Below are 21,264 nucleotides of genomic sequence, written 5' to 3' on the forward strand. Positions count from 1 at the left end.
GTCTGCAGGACACCCAGGCTCTGTCTGACTTTTGTTGTTATTAGTATACATGTGGCTGGTCCAGTTGAGTTTCTGGTGATGGTGACTCGCAGACTGTTGATGGTGGGGACTTGTAATGCCATTGGATATTAAGGGTAGGTGGTTATAGTTTCTCTCGTTGGAGATGGGCCTGGCACTTGGGTGCAAACGTTACTCCATTTGCCCTGTTGTTGCCTACCCATTTAGCTGGTCTTTATCCACTTGCAGGAACATCATGACTCATGTTCCCACCTAGTTTTGTGTCATCAGCAAACATAGAATTGTTGTATTTGTTCCCCTCAGCCAAATTAAAATTGTGCGTAGGTGGGCTACAGGCACTGATCTGCCAACCTGAGAAAGACCATGTTTTTTTCTATTCTTTGCTTTCTGTTACTTCGGTATCTATTAACTTTTTTTTTGTTTTTACTTTCGTTCATGCTAGCCCAGATTTATCAACACTTCTTAATCCTTTCCTTTGCTTTCTTAGCACTTCAAGTGGGCTTAATTGAAGTAATGCCATAATTGTGATGTGCACATTTCTTGTAATACAAACTTCATTTTCCTCCTCGTGGGTCAAACTTCTCGTGCATAGGCAGAGTTGGAGGTGGGGGCTGGGGCATTTTCTTTTATGTGAAAAGTGGAGTCCTTACCATCTTTGAATATTTTCTTTTTGATTTGTTCATGAGTGTGGTTTATCAATTCATTGGCATATTTTCTTAATTCTTTGATCAGTGTGGATAAAGATTCAGGTTCACAATTGCTTTGAATATAAGAACTGCTAGGTACACATTAATAGGTCTCCAGCATAAGAATTACAACGGTGAATGCAGTGCATTTTGTCCCTGACCCTGGTACATAAACTGTCTGATTTCATAATAACATCATGAATGTATTTCCAAGCGGAAACTATAACGGTAGCTCCATTTTCAGATAGGCTGCCAACATTAATTCTCCATGCTTTCTTTAGGATTAATTTATAGCTGTGGGCTTTGCTGAATTTATTGCCAATCTCTTATTAGACTTGAGTAGGTGGTGCCTGCTGGAACTGCTGCGGTTCTGACAAAGGAACTCCCACAGTGTAGTTGGGGACCTATTTAGACCTGGCGACAAAGAAGGATGAGTGATTTATTTGTAAGGTGGTGTAGGAGGTGAATGTTTCAGATGGTTGATGGGGTGTCAGTCAACTGGGCTGCTTTGTCATTGATGGCATTGAGCTTCTTGATGAGTATTGGAGCTGTATGAATCCATGCAGATAGAACGTATTGGGGCTCTTGATTTTGGAGATGGTCAAAGGATTTTAGACAGATAGTGAGTGACTCGTTCACACTGGATACCCTGTTTCTGACCTATGGTAGCCATACTATACATGTGGCTGGTCATCTTCAGTTGCTGGTACATGGTGACATGCAGATTCTTTATGGTGGGGGACTTGGCAATGTTAATGTCATTGGATATCAAGGGTAAGTGGTTAGACTCTCTCTTGTTGGAGATGCTCAATGCCTGTAATTGCAGTCATCAGAACAGCGGTGACTGCAGTTCATTGTTTGTGGTTGATGAAACTGTACCCTTCCATAGGTAAATGCCTTCCGTTTTTGAGAGAAGAAAATTGGTCATGAAATGGAAAAGAGCAGTGTTTTAATGTATGAAGCAACATAGGCTGTACTCTTTCTTTCAACTTTCCAACTTCAGTTTTAAATATTCTTTTGACTTGAGGTGCAGGGCATAGTTACAGTGTTCTCTTTGAAGATTATATATTTAACTCTTTGAAGTCTATATATTTGAAACAAAATGTCCTGTGCTCATTTCATGCCAAGTGATTGGTGCAAATCTGTTCCTTTGCATTGTTTGGGATTTGATATGCCTGCATTTATTAGCTGACCACAGTCTTTATACATCAGTAATAATGTCTGCAGTAAAGTGTCACAGATTCAAGGAATCTTACAATAGAAATTATTGAAGATTTTATTGGAAGTGTTTATAGTGATCCCAATGACACAGTTGTTATGATTTTCATGCTTCACTAAGGTGACTTCTGCAGTTTTGAACACCCTCCCTTGAATACCTTCCCTTATAATGGTGAAAGACTGATAAGATGGCATTGCAAATTGTGAAAATTACAGCTTGGTATTATCATCATAATGTCAAATTGACAACTAATTCACTGTGAGTGTAATAAAAAATACTTATGGCAAGGTTCTACTTAGAATTATAGCCTTGTATGAACATAACATAGAACAAATCTTGGTTACCATTTATTCCTTGGTAATTAGGAAGCAGTTCATGATAATTCAGAAATAATTCCACAGGCTGTGGGATTGTGTATGCCCAAGAGCAAACAAGATGCTGGAGGAATTTAGTGCATGCAGCATCTGTGGAGGAAAATGTGTTTCAGGTCAAGAACCTCATCTGGACTAGAAGGGCTGAGAGGAGATAACCGATATAAGAGGTGAAGGGGAGGTGTGAGGCAGGAGCTGTTCACCTTCTCATCTTTGATAAGTTGTTGACCAAAATATGCTTCCACTGCCACTTCCCTTTCTTTAGCAAATGTCATGGGCTCCAGCTGTTCCCATAGGTCCAACCCTTATTAGTCTCCCAAAATACACTTTATCAGGATTAAATTCAGTGAATGGCAAGGCAAGTGTTGTGGAATGGAGGGACCTTGCTGTGCGGGTACATGGTTCCCTGAAGGACATATCACAGGTGGATGGGGTGGTGAAGAATGCTTTTGGTGTGCTGGCTTCACGAGTCAAGGCATTGAGTATAAAAATTGGGAGGTCATGGTATACGGGACACTGGGGAGGCTGCACTTTGGGTGTTGTGTTCAGTTTTGGTTGTCCTGCTGTGGTGCGGGGGGGGGGGGGGGTGTTGTTGGGCTGGATGGGGTGCAGGGAGATTTAAGAGTATGTTGCATGGACTTGAGGGACTGAGTCGTGGGGAGAGGTTGGACAGGCTTGGACTTGGTTCCTTGGAACGTGGGAGACTGGGGGTTGTTCTTATAAGGGTGTATGAGATCGTAAGGGGCATAGAGAGGGTGAATGCGCTCAGTCTTTTCCCCAGGATTGGAGAATCAAGAACTAGAGGGCATAGGTTTAAGGTGAGAGGTGAAAGATTTAATAGGAACTTGAGGGTCAACTTTTTAGCACATAGGGTAGTGTTATGTGGAATGAGCTGCCAGAGAAAGTGGTTGTGGCAAATACTAGAACAACTTTTAAATGACGGTAGGACAGGTACATGGATTGAAAAGGTTTAGAAGGTTATGGGGCAAATGCTGGCAAAAAGGTCTAGCTTGGATGGGGCATCTTGGTCAGCATGGACCAGTTGGGCTGAAGGGCCTATTTTCATGTTGTTATAACTCTATGACTCTGTCGAGTCTCATGCACAATCCACAAGTTTTATTGGAAGTTGCACCTAAAGTAAAAGTCATCACATGTTTCACTCCAGCTGGCTGCAGTTTCACCAAATGGGCCGACATTACTATGACGACAGCTTCTACTTTGAACATAAGTTGTATCACTTTCCATCCTTCACAGCTGGCTGAAGGCACTTCACGTACCTTCCCACCTGCTTCCAGGCATAGCAAACCATCTCCTTTTCAGTCATGCACAGCAAGTATGAAATCCAGAAAATTCTCAGCGGTTCTGGCACAAGGGATTTCTTGACAAAATTCACTGGAAACACTGAAGCCATCAGTTTAGGTCTTTGCTGATTTTTATACTGGAATGACATATTTAAATGTAATGTTCTTTTCTCCTACTCTTGAATGCTTTTCCTTTATCAAGTTTTCCAAAACTAAATTAGTTTCAAAACTCAATGATGTGTCCTAATTGCATCCATTTTAAGACAAACTGTGATGAGGTAAAAGATGAGCCATGATCTGAATAAATGGTGGAGTAGGCAAGAGGGGCCAAGCACCTGATCACTGCCTTTATTCCTGAAGTAAATAATTTGCTGTGTGCCTTTAACACTCTAATTATTTCCTCTTGATTCCCACTTGACGTTTTATGCTGTGGTAAACTTTTCTGCTCTGGTGAACACATTGTTTCTAATTCAAGTCAGAACTATTTCCTTATTCCTTCAAATAACCTTAATAAAGCAATTTGCATATTTGTCAGTAATTCAATATGATAGAGCTATGGAGTTGTGCAGCATAGAAACAGGTTCTTTGGCCCACCACGTTCATGCCAGTCATCTAATCCCATTTACCAGCACTTGGTCCATAGCCTTCTACATGTAGGCAATTCAAGTGCTCTCTCAGTTATCTCTTTAATGTTGCGAGAGTACCTGCCATAATCACCACCGCAGGCAGTGTGTTCCAGATTCCAGCCATCCTCTGGGTGAAAACGTTCTTCCTCAGATCTGCTCCAAACTTGTTGTCCCTTAGCTTAAACTTATCCCTTCTAGTTTTGGATGCCTCTGCTATGGAGAAAATCTCCCTACCATCTGACCTATTTAAACCTCTTATAATTTTGTATACCTCAGTCAATTCCCCCTTAACTTCCTCTGGTCCTGTGTTATTATGTGTTGTTATGTAGTTATAATAAAGAACTACAGTTCCCAGCAGGCAATGCAAGGGGTCACATGGGGGAAACAGGAAATGGCTAGAAAGAGCGGGAAAAGCAGCCAGCCTGTCTGTTGCAGCTTGTTGTTGTTTTGTTGTTTTTTTTAAATAAATGTTCAGATGTTAAACCCATGCCTAGTTTGTCTCATGATGAAGAACAAACATAACAGATCCAAGGAAAACAATCCCAGCCTTAGAATAAGAACAAATAACAAAAGAATAGAAATGGGCTTCTTGAGCTTGCTCTGCCATCCAGTAGCACCATTGCTGATCTGACCTTGGTTTTGACTCCACTTTCCAATCTGTTCCCCATAACCAATGACTAATCACATTCCCCCTCATCCTCACATCTTCCTGTAAAGACATTAGTTGAGGTGCCCATTGTTTCCAAGGGTGGCTGCTTGGGCTGACTTGATCTGGATTCAGTTTGCTGACCATGATGTGTGCACAAATGATGTGGAGGGTCACACCAAGGAGCTATCTGGCAAGGCAAAGTGAGAACATCGAGTAAGCCTCAGATGGTGTGTTGCTGCGACCCCACCTTTGAAATGGGCTGAGAGCTTATGACGGGGCAAGTTGGTGTGGGACCTCTTCTCCTGTCATTGGTGTCAGGCCTTTGTAACCACTTGCAGATCTCTGTTGTGGAATCATAGACATTGATTCTCCAATGCAATGCTTCATGATTGTGTCTAGCAACAGAGAGGAGTGGTGGACATGAAAATTAAAAAAAAACCTGCAGCTGCACCATTGACGTTTCAGGTCCAAGGTTCCTTGCCAGTGATCGACATGCTGGCATCTGAGCAGAATGGGTTCGTGGACTCCAGTGAACAACAGTGGTTCCTATTGGGGTTGCCACCTGCAACCACCTTAGCTCGGTCCATTGCCTTGTATAGTGTCATCATTGACTCTCTGCTTTTGGCTCCATGTTAACATTTTTCTCAGTACAGGCAGTCTCTGGGTTCCGTTCCTGAGATCTGTCCATAAGCTGATTTCTCCATAAGTCAGAAACGTCAGTTTTCAATAGTAACCAGTATTGTATCACTGTACATATACTTGCTATAATTCTTTAATTTCTTTAATTATGGGCTGTGTTAGGCTTATTATTCAAACAAATGGAATATATATGTTGTATCCAGTGATTAATGAATACCGTGAAGCATTTTATTATTATTTTTACGAGCTTGAAAAATTATTTAAAAGATGTATGGGAGAATCTGTGTAAAGTCGGTCAGATCATTTGTAACCTGGGGAGCCCCTATATTTGAAAAAGGTTGTTATTTTTGTAAATATATTAAATTTCAGAAAATGTTAATGTGCATGATCTTATTCAGAAAATAATTGAATTATGGGTGTCCATCTGCCTGAATCAAATTTGGAGAGCAGAGATGTGAGGCTAATGTAGCATGGTTTTGATTTTCTTTATCTGCCAGTTACTTTTGTGAAGTATGTTTGGCATCCTTTGTGAACTTTTATCCCTCAGGGTTACTGCAAGGAACTTCTCAAGGCATCATATTAATTTGATAATTGCAAGTCTGCTTGTTTTGGTGTGAATTGCATCATACTATTTAGTGGGGGAAACTTATTTTGGCTGAGGTGAATTGTCAGCCAGGGCTTTGAATGCTTTTTCACCAGCATTCATAATTGGGGTGAGTTAAAACAATATATGGAAAAAAAATGATAAACAAAATAATGTTTTCAGAAATTGCTGGTGTGCTTCTTCAAACAGTCATTTATTTCTCTTTCATTAGAATGATTGAGGAGTGTGGAAGAAGAGGGAAGACCATGGCTGAGAAGAGGCAGCTATTTATGGACATGAGTAAGTACCCTGTATTTGTCATTTCCAAATAAAAACACATTCATATTAAAGTTGTGTCAACACCAGATTTAATGAATTTAATGCTCATTAAAATTGGAAAGCAAATGTCATTCAAAAGGAAGCATGAACATGGGCAATTTAATAAGATGTAAACTTCATCAGATGGAAAAGAAATTCATTGTTAAACTTTGCAATTTTAGGATATACTTTTGCTCTAGTTTTCATGAAGCCAAGTCCTCCAAACTATTTCCAGAAGGGAAATGCCAATGAAAATGAGTTGCCTGAAGTTTGTGCTCTTCTCCAGGCCATGAAAAGGAGAGATTAGGGTTTCAGCAATCTTGGCGTACACTTTTCAACTGATCATTCTGACTGTGGGATACCATTGACTGGATAGAATCTGACACAACAAATACAAAGCCTGCCAGGCCATTCTGGGTGCAAGTTTTCTGTAGCATATGATCTCTGGCCTCATTGCTCCAGAACCTGTCTCAGAAATACTCCAAGATGCAGAGAGCCACAGAAACTAGGTCACTGCATCCTGCCCAGGTGGATGTTGTTAAGTGCAGACCATACTCAACAACTGCAGCAGTGGGCTCAGTTAGGAATTCTAATCTGCTTATTCTCTTTGATTTATTCTGATGAAGGCTAAGGCAAATGCAATAATACAGATAATGAAGTGGTATTAGTGGAGTATTTTAATTTCCTAAATATTAACTGGGACACAATCAGTGTAAAAGGTGCAGTGGGCATAGAGTTCTTTTGCATTCAGGAAACTTTTTTTTTAAGCCAGTATAAGATTGAATGTTTTTATGACTGGAAAGTTTTTGTTAATGGGTTCCACAGGCCACAATACTAAATCTCTTGCGTTTTGTTGTGTACATATACTAATAATTTAGACTTTGATGAAGGGGATTGATAAAGAACTTTGTAGATACTTCAGAAATTAGCCATGTGGCTGGCAATGAGGAGGAAAGCTTCAGACTACAGGTGGATATAGATGATGAGATCAATAGGCAGAAAAACGGCAAATGGAACTTAATCTAGAAGAGTTTTCAGTGACGCAAGTGGAACTTCAACAAGGCAAGGGAATATACTGTATGATAAATGTGGGGATCTTTGTAGGTGTAGAGGAACAAAGTGACCACAGATCCTCAAAGGTAGAAGGGTAGGTCAATAAAATTGTTAATAAATTGATGCTCAAAATTCAGCGATGCCTAACTTTAGCTTGCCAAATTGACTTGCATCAACTTGATCATATAATGTCAATAATAACTCCTGATTGGATCTACAAACTTACCCTTTTTAGGGAATTATTAGAAGTTAATAATAAAAAAGCATTGGCAATGTATAGTTAATCTTTGAATCATGCATCACACCACTTGAATGTTGTCAGCGAACCAGTGGATTAAGCCAAATGATGAATTAAAAGTGTTGTGAAATTATGTTTCAATTAAATCATAAGAATTCAGCATTAACTGCTCACTGATAGTAAACTTGCAGTCAGGATCGGTGTCTGAGATTAGCATATATTTATGAGATTAGGCTGACAAACCAGGCAATAACAACTCTCATTTATATAATACCTTTATTGTAGTAATGTTGTGAAGAAAATTAGATTCCACATTAAAAGCTGGAGGTGATGAAAAATTTGGTTGTGAAAAAGGGATAAAGGTTGGAGAGGGTTAGGGAGGCAGTTCCGCAGCAGGATCCAGGCAGCTGAAGATATAACTGTACTGGTGGTGGGGAGATTAAAAGCAGGCTTGCACAAGGGGACAGAGACTTGAAGGATGTGACAGAGCAAGGGAGGGTGAGGTCCTAGGGCAATTTGTAAACATGGACGAGCATTTTAAAACTGTCACACGAGTGGACGGCAGGTCAGTTAGTTCAGTGAGCACAGTTATGAGATATGTGATTTGGAGGAAGTAGATACGTAAAGTAGAATTTTGGATGAGCTCCAGTTAATGTGAGGGGGAAGGCGATAGGGAAGCCAGGAATGAATATTGAGATTGCGTATGGCTTAATGGTTTATTAAGCTGTTACTTTCCCAGCATTTAGTCTATCTACTGGCTCCACTTTGAGTAGACAATTAAAGCAGTTTTTGCTTCAGTTTTCCTCTGCTGCTGTCCTTGTACTTTTTTCCCTTTTAATATTCCCCTTCAAAAAGGTATCCAATTCCCATTGACATTGACTTATGTGCTCAACTTTAGTAGTTGAGAAGGCAGACTATGTCACATAACCAATTCCTGTTCTCAAAAAGGCAATAATCTCACCTTTAATTATATGGTGGCTTGATTAAGTTTGCTCCCTGTTAGTTTCTCATTGAGCAATTAAATAAATCCATTAAAACCTTTAACAACCACTCAAATCTGCTGCACTGTAGCATGTCACAGTGATAGGCTGCACCTGAAGTGACTCCAAATACAAAGTATTTCTCTCTTCCCAGTTGTTGCTGAGAATTTCTAGCATCTGGTTTGATTACTTAAGGCACATTCTATTCAGGTGAAGCCAAAACTTCGAACATTTTCAATGGGCTAGGTCATGCTGCTGGTGAACTGTTGACCATCTGTAGTGTGCAATTAGCTTGTTTCAGGCTTACACACCTACGCACTAGATAAGCTCAAGTTATGCAAGTGAGTAGGTGCAAGTGTATCTGATGTCTCACTCAATGGCTGGATTTAGAGGCGCAAGGCAAGATAGGTCCTAGCCAACATGGTTTTGGGAAGGGAAGATCCTGCCTGACCAACCTATTGGAGTTTTTTGAAGAAATCACAGGTAGGGTGGATAAGGGAGAGGCGGTAGATGTTGTGTATTTAGACTTTCAAAAGGCCTTCGATAAGGTGCCTCACGAGACTGATTAATAAGATGAGAGGTCATGGAATTACGGGTAGGATAGCAGAATGGGTGGAGCATTGGCTGGTTGGCAGGAAGCAAAGAGTGGAAATGAAAGGATCTCGTTCTGGTTGGTTACCGGTTACTAGCGGTGTGCCGCAGGGGTCGGTGTTGGGACCGCTCCTTTTTACCTTGTACATCAACGATTTGGATAATGGAATAAATGGTTTCGTGGCTAAGTTTGCGGATGACACCAAGATAGGTGGAGGAGTAGGGAGTATTGAGGAGATAGGAAGGTTGCAGAGGGAACTAGACAGTTTAGGAGAATGGGCAAGGAAATGGCAGATGAGATTCAATGTTGAGAAATGTGTAGTTGTACACTTTGGAAGCAGAAATAAGCGGGCAGATTATTCTCTGGAAGGAGAGAAAATTCAAAGTACGGAAGTACAAAGGGACTTGGGGGTACTCGTGCAGGCTACCTTAAAGGTTAACCACCAGGTCGGATCGGTGGTAAAGAAAGCGAATGCTATGTTGGCATTCATTTCGAGAGGTATAGTGTATAATAGTAAGGAAGTGTTGACGAGGCTCTACGGGGCACTAGTGAGGCCTCATTTGGAATATTGTGCGCAGTTTTGGGCCCCACATCTTAGGAAGGATGTGCTGACGTTGGAGAGGGTTCAGAGGAGATTTACGAGGATGATTCCAGGAATGAAAGGGCTTACGTATGATGAGCGTTTGTCGGCTCTTGGACTGTACTCACTGGAGTACAGGAGAATGAGAGGGGACCTCATAGCGACATTTAAAATGTTGATAGGAAAGGACAGAGTAGATGTGGCTAGGCTGTTTCCCTTGGTGGGTGAGTCCAGGACCAGAGGGCACAATCTTAGAATTAGAGGGTACAGTTTCAAAACAGAGATGAAGAGAAATTTCTTTAGCCAGAGGGTGGTGAATTTGTGGAACTCCTTGCCACGTACAGCAGTGGAGGCCAGATCAGTGGGGGCGTTCAAGGAGGAGATAGATAGATATCTAAACAGTCAGGGTATTAAGGGATATGGGGATAAGGCCTGAAGTTGGAATTAGAATAGTTTTTTTTTCTCCCCATTCCCCATTCCTTTTTCCCTTTCCTTGGAGCAGACTCGATGGGCCGAATGGCCTGCTTCTGCTCCCTTGTCTTGTGATCTTGTGATTTGGCATTAAGCCCAGGTAGAGGTCAGGCACCTTCATATTCCAGACCTTGGTTTTAGACTGGTCATGGTTGGGTGCATATATCGTTACCCCATTCATTTCACTGACCTCGATTGAAAGAGCAAGTACAGGTAACTGGATTGTTTTGTTTATTTTATGAAATGTATTTAATTAATTTAAATGTCTTCCATAACAGAAAGCTGTCAAAATGCCATTTTCTACTTGAGGCCTGGCTTTGCTTGTGGGCCACTGTCTCTGGGATGGCTGTGAGACCTGGAGGTTGTTTGTCCCCATGAAGGTGTAAGAAAGGCAGCTGTAGGAATGATGATGTGGGTAACTGCAAGGAGCAGGCTGGATTGAGCGTGATGTGACCCAAAATACAGGAAAGGAAGAAAAAAAAATCCAGTGTCCTCCCAAAGAACAGCTGCCTGCCTTGCTTGCATCTGTAACTTGCATCTGAGTCTTTAAAAAAAACTATTTAACACCTACCAACTGTTTATACAACGCAACAGCTTTCACTTTTTGTATATATGTTTGCGCCTGTGTATGGCTAGTTTGTGTAATGTAGGGTATTGTTCAATACTTCTAGTTATTGCAGTAGCGTGTTCCAATATGATTGTGAATGGCAATACTTATTTCTTTATATAATTCTTGTGTATGCTTTATCAGTAACTGGAGAAGGAGAACATCCCAGTCATTGCTATGCCTTGTGTAGTAGATTATTTGCAAGCAAGCAGAATGTGTACATTATGTTACAGGCAAAGCTCCTTTAAAACATTTTATTTCTTCAGACCAAAAGTTGGAGCTTGAGCTTTCAAATTGAAACGGAGTCGATTGCTTCACTCACTTGGTGGATTATTTTGATGACTCATTTCACTGCTGCCTGCTCTCCTGCTCTAACGTTTGCCCAGATCAGTTGGGATTTGTCTGTCATGTTCTTGCTGTATTGTTAGATTTGTCCTTTCATCAGTTAAATTATTTTCATGATTCATACAAAATCAATAATTGTTTTTTAAAGAAAAAGGACAATGCATACTTTTTGCAGTTCTGCTGATATTTCTTTTGAGCGGAAGAATGCTTGAAATAATTGATTTTTCAAGATTTATTTCTGCATAAAGAAGTTTACCATCATTGATTTGTTTAAGAACAATTGAACTTTTTGGATATATAACAAGAGTCTCTTATTCTACAGTTCATTTGAGGTTCTGTAGGGAGCCATTTGATTTGAATTTCATTTTGAAAAATTGAAAAGGAACTAATTCCAGTATTGACAAGGCTGTATTTTTGTGGACCTGAAATATTGGAGCAGGAAATAACTAATTTCTTTCTGTGGCATTGTACTTTGAAGTTATCCTTCTCCTTCTGTGTTACAAAATCTGATTCATTGAGCAAAAAAAAAGTGATTGTGCAAATAAACTCTATAAGTGAAGATGCCTTCCATGATCACTTACCAATTTGGGAAAGTCCCAAAGTGTTTGCTGCCAAAAGCAAAGAAAATTTTGGAAACAGTCAAAAAAATCATGGCATCTACTCTAAAGTTGAATGTAGAAGGTCAAATGGAGATGCTTTTAAAATAAAGTTTCCAGTGTTTTGATGTGGTAATTAGTCAAATCTTCCACTGGTATATGTACTGTTGCTTCATGAACAAAGGGTGGAGTTGATTTCTTGAGCCTCTGCTACATGATATTCCTTTACATTTATTAGAAATATGGTTTGTATTTGAAATGGAAGAAAATGGAATGATTTTTGAACAAGTCATGGAGACAAGCCAATGTTGTTGACGAATTTTCATTGACATGGACTCAGCTGCAGCTTTCATTGCGGGTGACGTTTGACTATGAAAAGAAAGTCTGGATAAAAAAGAAAAGCACACGTCTTGTAGAAAAAGTATCTAAACATAAAAGTGATGTTTACCTTTCATCTTCTGTGCTTCACTCTTGACAACAATCACTTCTCTGCTTTTGCATTTTCAGAACACTGCTAAATTTCAGAAAAATTTCTGCTAAAATTCAGAAATCCCCTAAATTTGACCATATTTATGACCCCTTCATTCAGCTATTTTGTTTGAATCACTAGATCTCACTGTTAAAGTCACTTCATTCATTATTTTGCCCTTGAGTATGTGTGTCTATTCATTGTTTAATATTCAAATTGTGTAATGCCACTTTTTTATGAAATATTGCATCTGGTCCTTGTCTGCCAGTTCTGCAGACTTCTTCCAATGCCTTTTGCTGCTGTTTATCATACTCTCTACTCTTGACAGGCAAATCTTGAGATTTTGTTCCTTTATATCCATGTTTAAATCATCCGTGCACAACAGGAAACAAACCCAGACCATGTTTAAACTTGGGCCACAAATCCACAACCTTCTGACTCGGAAGTACTGCCAGTGAAGCCAGGCCTTTGGATAAAAGGAACTCTCAATATCGAGTCTCTTCACAGCTCTTCAGCAGCAGTCCAAGCTACTGAAGACCTTACTTGTGCGTCTGACTTGCCTATTAACCTGACACGGAGCCATTTTAACAATAGCTGGTTTGCGACTGATATGTGCATTTGGGAAGGTACAGATGCAAACAAGTTAACTTCTTTATGCATTTTTGATACCAATAACAGAGCCATCACTCCAGATCTGTTACTATGCCTGGAACTGGTGTGTTGTTAAAAGTACCTATTGCTATTCAGGCCCTTGTCTACTGTTTAACCAAAAATGGATTTTATTGGCTTGGATTTTATTGTCAGTGAAGAAGCAATGGTACTCATTTCTGACATCAAAGAAAACAAACAATGCTGATCTCAAAATTTCACTGGTGTGGATTTTTACTATTTGTAACACTGGTTGGTTGAGGTGTGTTTATGGAGAACTCTGGCATCCAGCAACAGTGCTGTCATGATGCAGCTTGAGCAACCAACCATACTGAAGGATCATCAGACAGCATAAAGCTGAATTTTGAAGGGATTTGTGAAATCTTTTAGAATGAAAAATAATTTAAACATTCAATGAGATTAAGGTGGTGAAAAACAGAATATTTAAACAAGGTTTTTCTTATTTTAAAGAGATGTGGAATTAGGAAATATTTGTTTGGAGGAATGGCAATGAGTTATTTTGCATTTGAAAGAGCAGTAAAAGGAACTTGTGATAGATGATAGGTACCCTGTGAATCTTTGGGCCAATAATGGGGGGGGAAAAAACTCAAGTGCAGAAAGGGGGAGCCCATACAACAACTGGAATGAAGTTTGGGATAAGGAACCCACTGCCTTGGCTCTTGGGAGGACTAAACTCTTGCCTGAATGGAAATTTTCATGAAATAAGTTGGGGAAACAGAGTATTTAGGTGCATATAAATAAGACTATGATTAACATGTTTATCTACCTGGATATGCACATTGTATCTGGCCCCCATAACTCAAGCGTGCAAAATGACCATTGTCAATTTGACCATTTCTGCAGTTACTGCAGCTTGAAGTATTGAGGTAACAGCTATCAATAAGTTTCAGAGAGACCTCAGCTTTTTGAAATAAATAATGGGTTGAAATGGAGAGTTTTCCATTTGTGGGAAAATATATAACTAGGGTTATGAACAAAAAAAACCTGTTATTAATCAACCTCATAGGGAGGTGAGATTTCCTTCATGCAGAGTGGTTAAAATGCTGCATGCTATGACAGAAATTGATTGAGGCAACAGCTGTGCTTATTTTCAGAAGGAAATTTGATAGAACATAAAACAGTAGAACACAGGAACAGACTGTTCAGCCCACAATGTTGTGCTGAACTCATTAGATTAGTAACCAAATGCTCAACTAAACTAGTCCCTTCTGCCTACACAATGTAAATGTCCCTCCATTTCCTGCACATTCATGTGCCTATCTAAGATCCTCTTGAATGCCCCTATTGTATTTGCCTCCACCACCATCCAGGCAGAGCATTCCAGGCACCCACCACTCTGTGTCCTTCCCTCCCACATCTCCTTTTGAACTTACCCCCTCTCACCTTAAATGCATGTCTTCTGGTGTTAGACATTTTAACCCTGGGTAAAAGATACTGGCTGTCTATCTATGCCTCTCATAATCTTATAAACCTCTATCAAATCTCCCCCCAGCCTCCGGCACTCCAGAGAAAACAACCCAAGTTTGTCCAACATCTCCTTATTGCATATGCCCTCCAATCCAGGCAGCATCTCAGTAAACCTCTTCTGCACCCACTCCAGAGCCTCAACATTCTTCCGATGATGGAGTGACCAGAACTGAATGCAGTACTCCAAATGTAACCTAATTAGAGTTGTATAAAGCTGCAACTGTCTGACTCTTGAACTCGGTGCCTCGACTCATAAAGGCAAGTATTCTATATGCTGAGTAGCCACTTTTAGGGAGCTATGGACTTGGACCCCATGATCCCTCTGCTCATCAACACAGTTCAGGGTCTTTACATTTGATCTCCCAAGGTGCAACACTTCATATTTGGCCAGGTTCAACTCCATCTGCTATTTCTCTGCCCATATCTGCAACTGATCTGTATCCTCTGTCAGTTTTCTTGGCTATCCACAACACCACCACAAATCTTTGTATCATCTGCAAACTCAGTAACCCATCCATCTACATTTCCATCCAGGTCATTTACGTACATCGTAAACAGCAGAGGTCCTGGTACGGATCCCTGCGGAACACCGCTAGTCACAGACCTCCAGCCAGAATGAGTCCTATCGACCACTACCCTCTATTTTCCGTGGGCAAGCCAATTCTGAATCCACTGTGGATCCCATGCATCTTAATGTTCTGGATGAGCCTCCCAAGAGGGACCTTGTCAAATGCCTTAATAAAATCCATGTAGACAATATCCATAGCTCTACCTTCAATCACCATTGTCACCTCCTCAAAAAAAAACTCAATCAAGTTAGTGAGATGTTACTTGCCCCGCACAAAGCCATGCTGACTGTCCCTAATTAGGTCATGGTTTTTCAAATGTTCATAAATCCTATCCCTAAGAAACGTCTCCAGTAACTTCCCTACCACTGACTTGAGACTCACTGGTCTATAGTTTCCAGGATTATCCCTGTTTCCCTTGCATAATGGAACAACATTAGCTACTCGCCAGTCCTCCAAGACCTTGCCTGTGGCTAGAGAGGACACAAAGATATTGGTCAAGGCCCCAGCAATCTCTCCTTTTATCTCTTTCAATAACCAGGGATATATCCCATCAGGCCCTGGGGACATCTCCCTTAATGTTCTTTTAAGAGACCCAACACTACCTCTTTCTTTACCTCAAAATGCCCAAGCAAATTAGTATGTCTGCACTGATCTCCTTATCCTCCACATCCTCCTCCTTGGTAAATACTAATGCAAAGTACTCGTTTAGGACCTTACCCACATCCTCTGCTTCCAAGCACATGTTCCTTTCTTTATCCTTGAGTGGCCTTACCCACTCCCGAGTTATCCTCTTGCTCTTGATGTTTGTACAGAATGCCTTGGAATTCTCTTTAATCCTACTTGCCAAGAACATTTCGTGGCCCCTCCTGGCTTTCCTAATTTCCTTCTTGGGTTCTTTTCCGACTTCTTGCGTTCTTTTCTGGCTTCAATGGCTCTGTTTGATTGGCTTCCTAAGCTTTACATATGTTTCCTTTTTCTTCTTGACTAAATTCACCACCTCTCTTGATGTCCAAGGTTCCTTGACCTTGCCATCCTGTTCCTTCCTTCCTTGCTGGAACATACCTGTCTTGTACTCTGTGCATTTGGTCTTTAAACACTCTCCACATGTCAAATGTGGACTTGCCCAGAAACAACTGTTCCCAATTCACCCTCCCTAGTCCCTGCCTAATGCTCCCGTAATTTGCCCTGCTCCAACTTAATACTCTCTTGCAAGGTCCATACTTATCCTTACCTATTGCTCTCTTAAAACTTAAGGAGTTGTGATCATCATTCACTAACTGTTCTCCTGCTAATAGGTCAGTCACCTAGCCAGGCTCATTACCTAACACCAGTTCCAGTATGGCCCCTCCTCTTGTTGGACTATCTGCATATTGATTTAAGAAACTTTCCTGGATGCACCTAACAAATTCTGCCCTATCTAAAACTCTTGCACTAAGGAGGTCCCAGTTTATATCGGGGAAGTTGAAGGCCCCCACTACAACAACCCTGATCTTTTTACCTTTCTCTAATCTGCCTGCATATCTGTTCCTTGATGAGTAGATGGGACCAAAGAGATTAAAAATTATTTCGGTAGACTGAGCTGAGGTGGACAGAGGAAGATGAGACTAATGGAGTCTATACTCCAGCACACACTATTTCTCTGCTATACATTCTGCGCAATATCCTTTTTCTCCTCCAAAAGGTACTCTACAACATTGAGGTGTGATTGGATTTGAATTAAAAGTAAATGGAATAAATGTTTTCTCTTTGCTCTTTTCCATCTTTTCCATTTTGCCATTATTTAAATGCTTTTATTCTTCTGACAATCTTTATGCATTTATTTTTTACATTCACAGAGCTATTGCATTTGAAACAGGAATGGATTTTAACAAATCATTGCAGTATTCTCCCTATTATCAAAATAGATTACTTTTATAGATGCATCCTACCATTTATCAAAACCTGGTTTGGCTCCCAACTTGGAAAGGTGCTTAAGTCTTTAGATTGTGGATAATGTACACATCTCATTATTTCAGAAGCCCTTTCTTTTCTACATTGAATGCAAAGATGGGCAATTTGTTTGCTTTATTGCCCATACACCATGTCCCATTTTTTTTCTCAACAGCATAAGGAGCCGGCATATTAATGACTTGTGCTCTACTCATGAGGTGCAGAGAAACATAATGAATATTTAATATATTCTCTCTGAGCACTCAAAGTATGCATTCATTGTGCTGCTGAATGTGTTGGTAACTCAGCTAAATTACATCAGATCTCTCTAGCTATCAGTTTTTGTGCAACTGAATTCAGCAATGTGTATCATACCTTGTGCACATTGGTTTTGTTTGGCATCATCGTCTCAAACCAAAGCAGAAGTTACCATTAAGTAGTAACAATTAACAAAAGTGCTTGCAGTGGTTAAGTTTTGAATTGAAATTTTGTTTTCAGGGTTAGAAGATACGAAAAGTAAAAGGTCATCTGGCTCAGAAAAGGGTCACTGTTCGTGCACCCTAAATTTTCTGTCAAGGAGTCCAGTTACATTCAAAACACACTTAATATCTCTTAACTTCTCTGCTTAGCAAATTATCCCAGATGTTAATAAGTGTGAGTCAAGAACTTCTTGCTAAAATTAATTTTAGATTGTGTTTTTTTTTCAAACAGTGACGAAACATGGAGTCATAAGTAGTGAGTGATGTGTTTGTGGGATCTGTTAAAGATGAGAAATTCATTCTTTAATCTTGCTGCTTGACTAAGGGGTAATGGCAGTGGGAAGTTATAACATCGTTTATTTGGGGAAAATAGCGCATGTTGGACTTGGAATTGAGGAAAGGTTGGCTCGTCTTGATTCTTTAAAAACCTCCAGCAAAGAATACCTTTCGGTCCAGTTCACCATCAGCACTGCCTTGAAGTATAAATGGAACAAATTGCAACACCATCAAAACCATTCAAAGATTTCCTAGTTCGTCTACCTTTTAAACAATTCAGCATGATAGCCTTGACTTCCATCTTAAGTCGTAATCAATTTCCAGTTCAGTGACAAGTAAATTTGTTGAATAAATTAACCTGTATCCTCGGGAGTTTAGAAGAATCAGATGGTAGAGTGAACATTGAGAAATTTTTGGTCCTGACAGAATTTTTGGGTTGTAGTCTCAGGATTAGGGGTTGGCCACTTAAGAGTGAAATGAGGAGAGACTGCTTAGCAAGTAGTGAATCTTTGGGAATCACTATCTCAAAAGGCTGATGTTTTAAGACAGACACCAATAGATTTTTGTGCAACAAAATAGACAGTGGATATGCGATGGGAAAGCATTGTAGAAGATAAGCTGTGATTTCACTGATTGTGGCCTCTGGCTTCAGAGGTCCAGTGAATAATGATTATTTCTTATATTCTTATAAAGACTTGAGAGGTGAGGTTTTGATTCTGCTCTGGTTTGACATTACCAGCGACTTTTTCTTTTATCTGCTAATGTTGGTATTGAATGAAATAGGAGTTTGGGTATCCTGGTAGGTAGACGAGTTGTGGTATTTTGTACTTTGGGGGAATTTTTATGTCAAGAATTCTGTGCTTGTAAGAGCAGTGGAAGCAATTCTTGTTAATTCTATTTGCATCCTGTTGTGCTTTAGCAAATGCAGAGTTTGCCCAGATTATTTGAAAGCTATTATCCATTACATTTTATTAATGCAATATAATTATTGAAGTCAATGTGTTGTTATACAAAGGCAGTGAGAGGTTTGTGAGTGCTTTAAGATATTCTATTCCTGGTTTGACAACGATTTGTTAACAACACAGATGCTTTGAGTCTTGCTTGCAGTGAGCCTGAATTTCCTTGTTTTCATTTCTTGATGTGATATTTGTTTAGCTGGGCCAGCTTTCAACCCAAACTCTGGGTCACGGGAGGCCTCTTAACCATCCTCTTCTCATCCTCTTCATGAACAAATCAAATGTGGTTGATGGTGTTTATGCGTAAAGATCCAGGCTAGTTATTTTGCAGTTCTTAAAATTAATTGTTCCTGCCAGCACTTGGCAGGAGTCATGCAGAAAATCTTTCAGTCTTGCATAGCAGTTCAGCATGATCTTGAAAAAGCTCTGGTGATACTTTCCTCAAGTGACACTTTACTTATGAATTTGATCGGTAAATGGCAGGAAACTGCTTAATATGTTGGGGCAGTTTGAGTAATCTTGATCCTGTAACTAACTGATGTTTGGCCGTGAGCTCTTAAAGGAAACTTGACCAGATTGTGATCAGGAACTGGAACTGTTGGCCCAGTTCCAATGTAAAAACCCACTGCACTAACTGCAATATTTGATAACAGCTCAGCTGAGGTGAATTAATTAAGTACATAGAATGGATTGAACCGGGGCTCTTTCTTGACTCTGTTTCAACATTGCATGGTTCAGAGTCTTTTGAAAATTTCACTTGTTCTTCATTTTTCAGGATGTATTAAATTATCTTGACAGGGTGAGTGAGAATAACAGTCAGGATATTTTGGCTTGCTCATCAAGTCATACAAGTAAGTCAGCAAAGAAACTACTCATCGAGTAAATGAGTTGTATAGGAGAGAGCTTCTTCAAAAGAAATGCACTACTACAACAACACTGCTAAATTTAAGCAAGACTCCAGGCTTGCTTGTTGATTTACTTGTTTTTTGTTGGTATCATAATCTGCATCTTATGTGGCAGATTGAATGAAGCATGTAGTTATGTGGCGGTTAGATTAAAAGCAGCAAAAATAACCACAGTGGCCTCCTTGAAATATTTATCTTTAAAATATTTAAAATCAGACAAGTTTGGCATAAAGCAACCATTGTTTGTGTATGTGCATCTGAGCAATTTGCTCCTATTTCTGTTTTGCTTTTTGAAATATCTGGAAAACTACAGGTCTTATTATTCTGCATAATGCCATTAGAAAATAGAGAAAATTATGTTCGGCTAAGAATAGCTAAGGAGAATTATGTAGACCACTCCAAGGTAAAAACAGTCAAATGGAGAACAGCTAGTTTCAATGGGATGCCACCGTATCTGGGTCAAGTAAATTGGAATCAAAGGCCTGGTAGGTGAAACTGTAGTTAAAGACTGGGAGGCCTTTCAGCTGGAGATGTTTCAGTTATGGTCTATGTGCACTTTCATGAGGCAGAGTGGGTAAAGAAATTTAAAATTAAAGGCAGAGCTCCCTGGATGACCAAAGGGATAAAGAGCGGAGAAGAAAATAATGGGATGTGACTAATACCAGATTGTTAACACAAATGAGAAGCAGACTGATTACAGAAAGTTCAGAGAAGAAGCAAATAGAAAATGAGAGAGGCAAAGGCAGGGCATGAGAAAAGACTCACAGCAAATCTAAAAGGGGATCCAAGAATACTCTCTGGGCAATGTGAACAGGAATAAAGATTTTAGAGCAACGGAGCCTGTCAGAGATTGAATGAGTATTTGCATCAATCTTTACTAAGGAAGAAGATGGTGCTGCAGTTTCAGCAATGGAATTCTGAATGGGTTAAAAATTGATCATTTGCATGCCCAGCAGCATGTTCTGGAAACAGACACTCCATTCTGAGCGGGAAGATATTATCAGGTGGACAGAGGAAAAATTTCAAGGATGAGCTCAAATCCAGTTTGGAAAAAAAATGCAACATCCCCATTGACCCTTGGAATCCCTGGCCCATGATCGCTCAGAGTGGAGAAGAAGCATTCTGAATGGTTCAGAGATCCTTGAGTTGATGCACTGACAAGCACTCAGAAGCCCTGGATTGAATGATAGCAATGTGCTGCCACATGCATTACCCACCCTCCTGGCCTGTCAGGCACCTTCTGCTCCGTCCGTAGAAGTATGCAGTTCCCACATTGGTCACCTTGGGGCTCACAGAACTCGAGTGGAAAGAAATCATCCTCGATCCCAAGGAGAACAGATATTTTGCCACTTGGATTTGCTTGGTTTTAACTGCATGAAATGATTTCCTAGTTTGATTTAATCTGATTGTACTACTGTACTTCTGGTCACCTAGCTATAGGAAGGACGTCATTGAGCTGGAGAAGGTGCAGGAAAGATTCACAAGGATGTTCCCATGACTAGATGGCTTAAGGAGAGATGGGATCAGCTGGGACTGTTTACCCTGGGATGACCTATTGTTGGTTAATAGGTGACTGGCTAATTATTAGCAGTTAATAATAATTAGGGTCAAGCAGAGTGGCCATTTTGGAGCAGCCATTTTGATAGTGAATACCAACCTGTGAATACCAGGCT

At 40.1% G+C, this 21,264-nt stretch overlaps 1 protein-coding gene across 20 annotated transcripts in view; it reads left to right on the forward strand.

Annotated features, from left to right (window-relative positions):
• The window catches only part of dtnba (dystrobrevin, beta a), a 397,891-nt gene that overhangs the window by 125,036 nt on the left and 251,591 nt on the right, over positions 1 to 21,264 (forward strand). For all 20 annotated transcript variants that reach the window (XM_052024099.1, XM_052024088.1, XM_052024100.1 and 17 more), the window contains one exon: positions 6,325 to 6,392. In XM_052024099.1, the coding sequence (XP_051880059.1) occupies positions 6,326 to 6,392 (67 nt within the window). In that variant the 5' untranslated portion in view covers position 6,325. The remainder of the gene's footprint in view (positions 1 to 6,324; positions 6,393 to 21,264) is intronic.

Source organism: Pristis pectinata, chromosome 10 (genome assembly GCF_009764475.1).
Source record: "Pristis pectinata isolate sPriPec2 chromosome 10, sPriPec2.1.pri, whole genome shotgun sequence".
NCBI classification, from domain to species: Eukaryota; Metazoa; Chordata; class Chondrichthyes; order Rhinopristiformes; family Pristidae; genus Pristis; species Pristis pectinata.